General features: G+C 42.0%; 1 protein-coding gene across 1 annotated transcript in view; it reads left to right on the top strand.

Moving 5' to 3' along the window:
* Positions 1-11,940, top strand: part of NEB (nebulin) — a 195,250-nt gene that overhangs the window by 168,542 nt on the left and 14,768 nt on the right. Inside the window, 9 exon segments of the mRNA XM_014534158.1 lie at positions 1,251-1,355; positions 2,825-2,935; positions 3,337-3,447; positions 3,977-4,090; positions 4,861-4,965; positions 7,562-7,666; positions 8,188-8,292; positions 9,550-9,642; positions 10,560-10,652. Coding sequence (XP_014389644.1) covers positions 1,251-1,355; positions 2,825-2,935; positions 3,337-3,447; positions 3,977-4,090; positions 4,861-4,965; positions 7,562-7,666; positions 8,188-8,292; positions 9,550-9,642; positions 10,560-10,652 — 942 coding nt within the window.

Below are 11,940 nucleotides of genomic sequence, written 5' to 3'. Positions count from 1 at the left end.
AGTGTCAAAAGCTTGCGTGGATTCCCCCCAGGATAGTAGTGACAGTTCCGGTAACTACTGCTTGAGAAAATGTCCATAGATACAGGGGCTTTGAACTTAGTAACATTTTGAAACAACTGTTTATGTCATCAGTGATAACAGCATCAACATGTATTGGAGAAACAGTACAATGTGTGTGAGTCAGGTTACTGACTGGGACTGGAAGCATAAGATTATGTTACCAAGGGGAACAAAGCCCTTACAATGACCCCGATGTGCCCCCATGAGCCTGCCCTGCAAGTTAAGAAACAATGGATGATAGGAAGACTTGGGAAGATTTTAAGCAGATAAGTGATATGATCAGACCTACCAATGAAGTAGTCTCTGGGTATATTAGAAATTGCAAAATTTGCAAATAATGAAGGAAAGAATTGAGAGAAGGACCTTGCTGTCACATGTCCTCCCATATTACAAATTCAGCATTATTAAGGTCCCGGTTGGGCACTGACCACAAGGGCTAAATTACTAGAAATATCCCCACGTCATCCATAAAGGAGCACTGCCCCCAGGCCTCAATGATGTGTTGTTATAATAAAAAGAGCTGACATTGAGCATTGCCACTAAGACACTGCATGAACAAGGGCCTCTGACGTTCATCCCATGAGGGTGAAGGGATTGTGTTTGTAAAATAGTGTTGGGGGGTTTTAGAGGATGTTAGGTTTATTAGTAAGTCAGTCAACATGTAAACTAGTTTTTATTTTTATACCAACTTATGTTGGTTGCATTACATATGTGACCTGTTATGACCTAGAAAGAGTTATTAACCTAAGAAGTTGCATGCATTATCCATCAAATCAAGACCCCAGTTGTCTGACAACAATTCCTATGAAAGAAAAACTGGAGATTTTTGAAAATCAGAAGTATTGACTAATGCCAGGGTTAAAATGTTCACATCTACACATATCAGATCTTGGCCAACCTTATCTATGGGTGATCTTCCCCATGCGTTTTCTTGCCTCAATATTTCGTTCTGCTGATCCTTCTGCAGTGATTCTTTTGTCTCCATGAGTTGAACACACATCCTGATTATGCCTTGCAGACAAAAATGGTGTTTTTCCTCATTGGCAACAAAAAGTTCTGGATCTGTCATGAGTGGCAGAGATGCCACCCAATTCGACATAATGTGTCAATTGAAAAATACTATCCTTAAACTGGAATCTGTCTACAAATTGACCCGAGGAGGGATAGCTAATAAGGCTTTTCATCACTAGGTGAAATACAAAGAAAAGTATGAAAAAGAACGAGGAAAGCCCATGTTGGACTTTGAAACACCAACGTACCTCACCGCCAAAGAATCTCAGCAGATGCAGAGCGGGGTAAGTCCTACGCAAACACACCACACAGCAAACACACCCTCAACCTGATGAAAACATGCTCTGCTCACAAACATATCCAGCTTTCAATTATCCCACAGTAGTAGATGATGGGATGCTTTACCATATGATCTCTAAAATCCACATATGTCTTATTTTAACTATCATTTTCATAGAAATAGAACACAGTAAACTATTGCTAGTACTGAAATCATATTGAATATAATATAATTTTTTTTCATGAGTGAAACATTCCCTCTGCATAGACTTACCATCAGCTTTGGATTGCTCTTCTCTCTCTCGCTCTCTTTCTTTTTTTCTTAATTAATTTATTTTTTATATGTTTTTACTTATTTTGAAGAGGAAGGGAGAGAGTGAGAGAGATAGAAACATCAATGATGAGAGAGAATCATTGATTGGCTGCCTCCTGCATGCCCCCTACTGGGGATCAAACCTGCAACTGGGCATGTACCCTTGACCAGAATCGAACCCAGGACCCTTCAGTCCACAGGCCAACGCTCTACCCACTGACTAGGGCTGGACTGCTCTTCCCTTGATACGTAGCCCCAAGCCAAACAAAAGAAGATTAGTGATCAAGGTGTTTATCAAAACATCAAAAGTCAAGGTGCCGTAATTCCTATTTTAGAAATGTTAGCAAAGGCATCTAAAAATAATTTTGTCCACATAATCTATTTAGTGATTAAAAATAATAGATCATGATTATGAAAAAGGTCAAGTTTGTATCTGGTGACCTCAGGCTCTCCTTCCTCTGGGTTGTTTTATTTTTTTCCCTTGAGTTGCTTACCTCTAATTCAAAAGTAAAATCTTTTGTTGCCTTAAGAAAAATGTCATCAGGAGAGATGACAGTGGATTCCTGGGTCCTTCCCTCTGCTCTCATGGAGGGCCAGCCCCAGTCACATTTCCTTGAGGCCATTTGCTCTACACAAAGTTTTTCCAGAAAAATCAGACATGTTTTAAGTATGTGACCATCAGCAGAACTATGACCAAGTTAAGAGGCCAACATAGAAAGAAAATGTAATATCTTCTTAAGATTGAGACATCCTATATAGTAATCCTATATAATAAAAGTGTAATATGCAAATAGACCAAACAGCAGAATGATGGGTTGGGGGGGCGGGGCTAGTGAGCAAGGTGACCAGTGGCCGCAGAAGGGCAATGGGGGGTGGGGGTGGCAGGGCTGGCCACTCGCTGGCCAGTGCCATCTCCTGATTGGCCCGCCTGGTTACCTCCCACAGAGGGAGGCCAGACTGCAGCTTAGACCTGCTCCCCATGGGTAGTGGGCCTAAGCCATCAGTTGGACATCCCCTGAGGGCTCCCAGACTGCAAGAGGGTGCAGGCCGGGCTGAGGGACTCCCCCCCTCTGCGTACACAAATTTTCATGCACCGGGCCTCTAGTAAATAATGATAATGTGTCTTTTTCTTAACTTGTCCTTTCTTCCTACTCACATTAGAAAGAATACAGGAAAGAATATGATGAGTCCATCAAAGGCAGAAACCTGACTGGCCTGGAGGTCACGCCAGCTTCATTACATGCCAAATATGCAACCAAAATAATCAGCGAGGTAGTGCCCAGTTGGTCTTTTCTTTCCCTCTTGATCCAAATAACTGCACTAATGCCACTTTCACCACCTTCCGCCATTTTAACCACCACCTAACTTTGTGGGTTTCGAGTTGGGTTCACATTTGGTCACCTAATCTATGACCCATGTTCATTCTTCTGATATTTTAATTGAGTACCGAATAAAATGTGCTTACCTTACCATCCTATTAATTTCTAGTTTTTATTGAATATTTCATATTAACTGATGAAGCTTATACCCTGCTTTTATTGATATCTTTATTTACTAAATTGCAACTGTTTAAAATTGAAAGGGCTTTTTATCTTTGGGGATTTTGACCCTTTACCTGAGAAGAGCAATCCAGGCTTTCTGGTCATCATTGCTGCTTTTATTTTGTGATACAGAAAGAGTACAGGAGAGATCTAGAGGAAAGCATCCGTGGGAAGGGTCTCCATGAAATGGAAGATACTCCTGACATGATAAGAGCAAAGAACGCCACTCAAATCCTCAATGAGGTGGGTCCCCAGCCAACTGCATGCACATAATTCACAGCCAAGATACACACACACACAAATCCAAAGAGATGGAAAGAGAGTTTTTGAATTTCAAATTCCATATCCAACATGATTACTACCATTAAATAAAATATATCTTAATTTCTAATGAGTTGATATCATAACAATCTGTGTCTGTAGTGGCTATCACTATCCTAACCTATTATTTATCTAATATTATTCATCTTGGTCCATTTGGTGTGCTCATTTAAATAAAAACACCAAATGGGAGTGGTGTGCTCTAAGTTTAATCCTAGTTGTTACCAAACCAGATTTAAAATTTGCTTTATAATTAATTTTCTAAATAAAAGATGCTGAAGTGTTCAAAAAGAGGCCTTAAAATGGATTTTGGTGGTCACCACTGCATCCTACCATAGGGAAAGATGAACATTAGCAACTAAGGTCGCATGTTATGTGGATTTATAGTCACTCTGTACATTTTTTATTTAATCATGGAAGTAAGGAAGCTTTTTTAAAAATGTCACTATAGAAAGAATATAAGAGAGACCTGGAGCTGGGAGTCAAAGGAAAAGGCCTGAATGCCATGGCCAATGAAACGCCTGACTTCATGAGGGCCAAGAACGCCACTGATATCGCCAGTCAGGTCAGTGTCCCTGTTTCATGTCAATCTTCCAAAAAAGGTGACTGTGATTATAAGGACACAGATTGTCCTTTTATTATCTAACTTGTTGGTCAATGGCCGTCGAATGCATATAGTATCATTCTTAAACATCTGCCTGGTGAATCCATCTAATAAAAGAATCAGGAACCCTTTGCTAGGCCTGCTTCCATCTGCCTTTCTGAGTCTGCAGCCACAGGAGACATTCAGAGCGAAGGGTGGAAATTGGGGAACCAAATAGCTGCTTGGAAATGGTGTAGACTCTCTGACATCTGGCCTTGTTTCTTAGTCATTACACTCCTCTTTTGGCACCAAGAATTCCTTGCTTAGACTATTTTGGGAGTCCTTTCTTTCCCTCCTTTCAAGGCCTAAATTTAAAACATAGTTTTTAGGCATCCCACATTGTCTCACAGTGATTGGTTTGGGTCTTTTGCTGTCTTGTGTATATGAACAATCCATGCCTTACTCTCCGCTGATTATCTCCCTCATTTCCCATTACTCCTCTCCTCCCCCTTTTCCTTCCCCTACTTCTGTTCCCCATGCCCAACTAGATAGTCTCTCAACAGCTAGAACTCATTCTTTCTGAATTTCACTCTTTAGTATAAAGCTATAAACATAATAAGGAAAAGGTCTGTTGATTGTCAAATAAATGAATTTTGGGGGAAAGAAATATTGATCACCTCTTAATCAAATTAAACCAACAAGTGTTGGGCGCATTGTAAACATTTACTCAATTGTTGGGTATTCTTTTGCAGATTAAGTACAAGCATTCAGCAGAAATGGAAAAAGCCAATTTCACTTCTGTGGTTGATACACCTGAGATCATTCATGCCCAACAAGTCAAAAACCTTTCAAGCCAGGTAAGGACATTCATCAGGATATCACTCATTGACCCCAATCATGAAGTACAAAATCTTTGCATTTATTTGTAAGGAGGTCCTTTCAAATCACAATCTTGCCCAATAAAAGAGATGGGAGTTATCTATGATGCAAGTTTGGATCAAAGTTTAGATTTTTGCATCTAATTAAATGAGAGAATCTTAAGTTACTGAAGAACTCTTAGAAGAACTGAAGAAACAAAGTTAACAGTCTACATTTGGATTATCAATTTCTTTAATGAGATTATGTCATCAATGCTAACCCTGATTCCTCCCATGGTGGATAACTCTCCATCGTCCTACAAATAGAGAGATGAAGAAATGTGGGATGTCCTTCATACACCAGAAGTACCCTCATTTGTTTTAATCTTCCATGATATTGGAAGTCTGCCATTTATTTGAGTAGCCCGGATTAGAATGTTTGCTGTCTTCTGATCAGTGAGTTCTAAAGCAATAATTACCTGACCTGGCTATGCTTTATAAACACCTGGGAAGGTAGATTTTCCCGGTTCCAACTGGAATTTTGAAGCTAGTAAGTCTGATGTAGACCCTGGGAATATGTTTTGTATATTTATTTGTTTGTTTTTAATCTTCATAGATGATCAACTTAATGACAATCAAGTTGGAAGAATCATGAATTTAAACATTTTTTAGCAACATATAATTTTATATCATAAAGTTAGATATGAAAAATAATAGTTATTTCCAGAAAGTGGGTTAATTAGGAAGCAGATCTATTCAAACAGGAGAACTGAACCTTTTATTTTAGAGGTGGGAGTGGGGAAGAATTTGATTAGCAAAATTATGTGGGTCTCAAACTACCATGTTGTGTTCCTTGCGGGAGCCAGGGAGGTCAACATTCTTAGGTCTCTGAGAGGCTTACCAGCCAATAACCTCTGCCTTTTGACTTTGTTAACCCTCAAAGATGACCTCAGCATGTGCACCTTTTCTAGGGAGGGGTTCATTCACTTACTCTGCTCTTGTGTGCTTTCCTAGGCCTCTCCTGGGCTAGTTCCCCAGGAGAACTAGTGCTTTCCTCAAAACTGCTTCTGGTTTCCACTGGGGAGGACATAGTTCATAACTTATAAACTTCACATTGGGGGTTGGGAGGAGGAGTGTTCATGCAAGCGTTGTAAGCTGACCCACAAATTCAGAATAATATTCTGAATACTCCTTCACGCCAGGAGGTCTGGGACTCCCTCCTCTCAGAATGCCCCTGAATTCCCAGTGCAAACTGACCACTCCTCTTAGGGACTAGCAGGAACTCTGCAAACCAGGTAAAACAGCTTTTGCTGAGGAAAAGGAGGTCTGGTTCTTCCCTTTTCCCAGGACAGTGAGAACCCTTTGCCTTACATTTGCATAACTAAGAAGGGTCATTCCAGTGATTTTCTCCCGAGGGAAAACATCTGGTCCTGGTGACCTGCCCTTTCCTTTCAGAAATGTCTGCTCTAACTGGCTTCCTGTTAGATCAGTGGTTCTCAACCATCTGGCCCTTTAAATACAGTTCCTCATGTTGTGACCCAACCATAAAATTATTTTGGTTGCTACTTCATAACTGTAATGTTGCTATTGTTATGAATCGTAATGTAAATATCTGATATGCAGGATGGTCTAATTCCACCACTTAAAAAACAAAAATCTCTTATATTAAATTTTTCAACACTTACAAATGTAATTTGTATGCAGGGTGGGCCAAAAGTAGGTTTACAGTTGTTTATATGGAAAATAATACAATAATTAATAAATAATAATACAAGAATAAATTGTTTCATGTACTCACAACAGTAAAGCTACATTTGCCCCACCCTGTATAATACAATTTAAATAAAGATATATAGGAAGATTAGTTTCACCCCCTTACAAAAGTAGCCAGTTTCTTTCCTCCGCCCTGCACACCCAAACTTCTCAAAAAAGTGTCAGAAAGTAGAGATAAATAAGCTAGAGAGGAAAGTGGAAGGACTTGGTGACAAGCGATAAAGGAAAAGCCAGACTCTAAGGCAGAGTAAGTGTTCCAAGTTTTTGAGCTGGAGGTGATTAGCTGAGTAGGGGATGGCTGCCTGGATGTTTGGGGAAGACCAGCCCCTGTGGGCCGTCTCTCCCACCAGCGGGGCAGGGCGGGGTGGGAGAGCCCAAGGAAAGTGAAGGCTGGCTCAGCGCAGTCCTTGGCCAGTGAAAATGTCCTTCTCGCCAACGAAGGCCGGCTTTCAGGAGGCCTTGGTGATGCCTCTTAATCCCCTGCTTTCTCCACCTGCTGTTGAACAGCCCGGCTCCATCCAGTTCACTGTAGGCATCCCCGTCTCCCTGCCAGGAGCCATACACACAGTCACCTCCCTCCTATGGGCCAGCCAACAAGCGCCTTTCTCTGCCAGCTCTGCCTGTCAGTGGGTCCTACTTAATACCTGGGCTCGGTCCCCCAGGGAAGAAAAGGCCTGAGCTACTCACGGAGCGAGCTCTGCTCTGTGACTCCTAACTCCTTGAACAGTCAGGGAAGGACTTCCCATCTGCTGAGCTATTTTAGGTCTCACTGGACCATCTCCCTGTGGTGTTCACCGTCCTGATTTTTAAAATCTATTCCCAGAAAAAGTACAAGGAAGATGCAGAGAAGAGCATGTCCTCCTATGAAACAGTGTTAGACACCCCGGAGATGCAGAGAGTGCGGGAGAACCAAAAGAACTTCAGCCTTGTAAGTTTTTACTGGATCTACAGCACAGCCCTCGGGTCGAGGCAGGGCAAGGAGGCTGCCCCTGGGCACACACAGGTGGGCATCACCCCTGCAGTTGGGCATGGAGCAGTCCCACAACTCCCACCCTCTCTTCTCCACTCGCCTCATGCTTCAAGCCCAATCAAAGCATGACAGACCCATCTGTCACTTTGTTGGTGATTTCCTGTCACTGAATATGAACTATCACCGTTTTTTATTAGTGGCAACATCTGTGTTTTTTCACAGTTAATTCCAGGTAAGGTATACATTTAAAAAAAAAAACAAAACCCTAATTTGACATGTTACAAGTTTTAGGGTTTTTCAAAATTAGTCTCTCCATAAATTTTTATTAAAGAATTTCCCTTTGGCTATCAGGTGGTGATTATGTGGCATAGACATTTTTTTAAACACAGGATTTTAACTTCCTTCACACAATATAGGACAATTAAAGATATATAAAACAATGCTGAAATCTTAACAAAATGTTTACTCTTTCTTCTTAGCTCCAATACCAGTGTGACCTTAAAAACAGCAAAGGAAAAATTACAGTTGTTCAAGACACCCCAGAAATACTGCGTGTGAAAGAAAATCAAAAGAATTTCAGCTCGGTATATTTACTCTTTATTTTCCATTCAATGCTAATCTAATAATTCCATACTCTTTAAAAATATACTAGCCTGACAATTAACATCTAACCTCCCCAGTTAATACCAGCAGTTACTTGTTAACATTCTCCATACTTTGCTGTAAAACCATCATTCCACAGACCATTTGCATAACAATTTAAATCTGCTAACTAAGTAACCTTTCTTTCTTTAAATTTTTAAAAATATATTTTTATTAATTTCAGAGAGGAAGGGAGAGAGGGAGAAAGATAGAAACATGAATTATGAGAGAGAATCACTGATTGGTTGCCTTCTACCCACCCCACACTGGGGAATTGAGCCGCAACTCAGAATCAAACCTGGGACCCTTCAGTCTTCAGGCTGATGCTCTATCCACTGAGCCAAACCAGCTAGGGCTCTTTAACTTTTTAAAATCCCACAGCAGTAACCTGTGTTGTCTTGCTCCAAGAGGATGGAGTTTTTTTGGACATTGTGATTTCTTTCTTTTTTTTTTAATTCTTTATTGATTAAGGTATTACATATGTGTCCTTATCCCCTATAACCCTCCCATCCCCCAGTTCATGCTCTCAGCCCCCTAAGTGTCTGTGCCATTGGTTAAGGCTTATATGCATGCATACACGTCCTTTGGTTGATCTCTACTCCTTACCCTCACCCTCCCCTACCTTCCCTCTGAGGTTTGACGGTCTGATTGATGCTTCTCTATCTCTGGATCTGTTTTTGTTCAGCAGTTTATGTTGTTCATTATATTCCACAAATGAGTGAGATCATGTGATATTTATCTTTCTATGGCTGACTTATTTCGCTTAGCATAATGCTCTCCAGGTCTATCCATGCTCTTGCAAATGGTAGGAGTTCCTTCCTTTTTACAGCAGCTCAGTATTCCATTGGTGATTTCTTATCTCTCCCCCAAATAACCAACCAACTTCACATTTCTTTCATGGATTTTGTATTTCATATAAGCTCGAGTTTTTTTTTTTATCAATATTTTCTGGTTTTCCTCCTTCCGTATTAATACGGTATGATAATCTTAAAAGAAACCTCAGAATCTGGAAAGTGACCCATTGTTGCATGTGGGAGTTACTGATGCCGACGTGGAAGACGTCGGGTACTCGGGCACTTGCCTAAGAACTTTCTCTAGTGTCTTTTGATTTCACGGAAACCAAGTTTCCTAGACTCTCTCCGGTAACTGCCGGGTTTCCCTTTCCTTTGTGTAACACTGTCCCGATTCTGAATGCCCAGGTTTTATATAAAGAGGACCCCTCGCCAGGAACAGCGATTGGAAAGACCCCTGAGATGATGAGAGTGAAGCAAACACAGGACCACATTAGCTCGGTAAGGACGCCGTGGACTCACCTTTGATATTTTCTGCCTCCTTTTGATCATTTACACGGATGTCTGAGCTGCACTCAAAACCCTTGTCACCAGGAGCTTAAGTTGCTCAAATCAGTTAGGGTCACCTCATAGTCAGTGCAGCACCGGGCAGTTTTTGTGAGCGGAGGTTAGATATGGAAAACGGAGACGCCTGTCAGAGCAAACCAGGGCTGGACAGTGATGTAGTAAAAAACAGACTTTATTCAGGACCACTGCACTGTAGGGGAAAGAGATCTCGGTATAGAACTGGACTCTATTTCCAATACAATAAGGAAAAGTGAGAATTTATAGCTGGACGCTGGGGTGGGCAGGGAGAGGATCAGTGGGTGGAAAATTACTCAGAGAAAACATCTGGGCCATAGATTCTGGGGTCAGAAGGCTTGTGGCTAACTAAACCCACTCACCACACCCTTGCCGGAGGCGGGGCGGGGTGATCAGGCTGCCCCTGTGGGATGGTGGGGCGAGGAATTTGGTCAGATATCCAGGGGGATCAGATAGCCAGGGTGAGAGATGCTGTCAGGATTTGTGCTAAAGTTGGACGATGCAAAGATGGAGGCTGAAGTCCAACAGTCAAGGTCTAGTTAGGAAGAAGACTGAGAGGAGTCTGACCAAAGTTTGGTTAAGGAGAGACTCTGTCACTTGTCAGAAAACAAAATATGTCAGAGTCAAAGATTTAACCCGGAGCCCACCCCTACCCCACCCCCTAATGAGACAGGAGAGCGGCCAAGTCTCCTTGCCCTTGGCTTTGTTCTCCTCTAACCCAGTTCAGAATGTGGCCCCATTCGAGCTAAGTGGAGAACTCCTGCTATTTACTTGTGATTTTAAAAATTGCGGGACTGCTAATCACACCTCACATGCCCCCCCTTTCATATCTGCAGGTGAAGTACAAGGAAGCAATTGGCCAAGGAACCCCGATCTCTGACCTGCCGGAAGTGAAACGTGTCAAGGAGACGCAGAAGCACATTAGCTCGGTAGTGGCCCATATGCTTACTCCGCATGGGTTTGTGCGACCAGCCCTGTCCCGATCGCTCCCTAGCTCCATCTCACCCCTTCTCCCTTCTCCCAAGGGCTTCCCATGCCTTGGGGATGGTGTGAACTCTCCCTCGGTCATGAGAGGAGCACTGCAATTTGTAAGAGTAGATAAGAAACCTCTGTCTTCACATGGTCAGCGAGCAGGAGGGACTTGGCTTCTTGATGAACCATCACACCTGCAATTTCTAAAGTGAATGTGCCAACAGCAGCACTACGGTTATTGGACGATCTCAAGTTAGTTAACCAAAAGCGTATACATATAAACATAGAAATAACATACATATATATGTGTGTGTGCATGTGTGTCTTTATCAGGACATTCTCCACTGTCCAGAGGACCCAAGGTAGACTTTGAAGTCTCTGCAGCTTTCTCCCCTCCTTTCAAGATTTCTTGCCCTGTGTCCTCTGCTCTCTCCTTGTAAATGCAGAGTGTGTTTAAGAGGCTAGCTGTCATCTTCCCACAAGGGTATATTATATGTTAAGCCTGTTCTCTACCAGGAATTTCAGGTGCACACACATTCATACACTTTCTCATGCATAAGCAGATTCCAAACAATTGCTGGCTACTAGCAAGAGACTGTGTGAAGTTTGGGAAATAGTTTATGGCCAATAAAAGGTGTAGAGATTCTTCTGGTGCCTGGAGGGCTGAACTCTCATTTAGTTGCCGTTAGAAGACACTTGATCTTTCTCTTGCATGGCGTTCATATTATTTAGATGTCATTCCCTTTCACTCCCTGCCTACACTCTGGCTTCCTGATGGTTCCAGCTTCACTTAGAGTTTTGTGTCCACTCATCCAAGAAAACTAGCCCATAGTTTCTTTGTCACTTTTCACGCAAATTCCTGCCTTTCTCTGGTTTTATTTTGTTCTGCTGTCCATGGTCAGTTATACTGCCTTGCTGGGTAAAGAAATAAAATTCTGTACCAACATGGTGGACTTTTAAGATCCCTGAAAGTTTCCTAGCAAAACAAAGATATCAACACCAGTTGGTCAGTGATTTTAGGAACTCATCCGTGACACAGACCCCTAGATTTTTCATGTTGCTCTCACACCAGGTGCTAGTACATCGTAGAATCCATCCATTTGAGAAGAGTTCATTCATTCCTTTAGGCTGAAAATTCTTAGCATTCAGAGGAAAGGTGGCTAGAGGTTCAGGAAGCTCCTCACTCTTCATGACAGTGTCCAGTCCTCTGACATAAAGCCTAACCAATAGGGACTTACCTGCTAG

This window comes from Myotis brandtii, unplaced genomic scaffold (assembly GCF_000412655.1).
Source record: "Myotis brandtii unplaced genomic scaffold, ASM41265v1 scaffold125, whole genome shotgun sequence".
Lineage (NCBI taxonomy): Eukaryota > Metazoa > Chordata > Mammalia > Chiroptera > Vespertilionidae > Myotis > Myotis brandtii.
The sequence above is the reverse complement of the archived record's forward strand: the minus strand, read 5'-3'. Positions and strand labels throughout refer to the sequence as shown.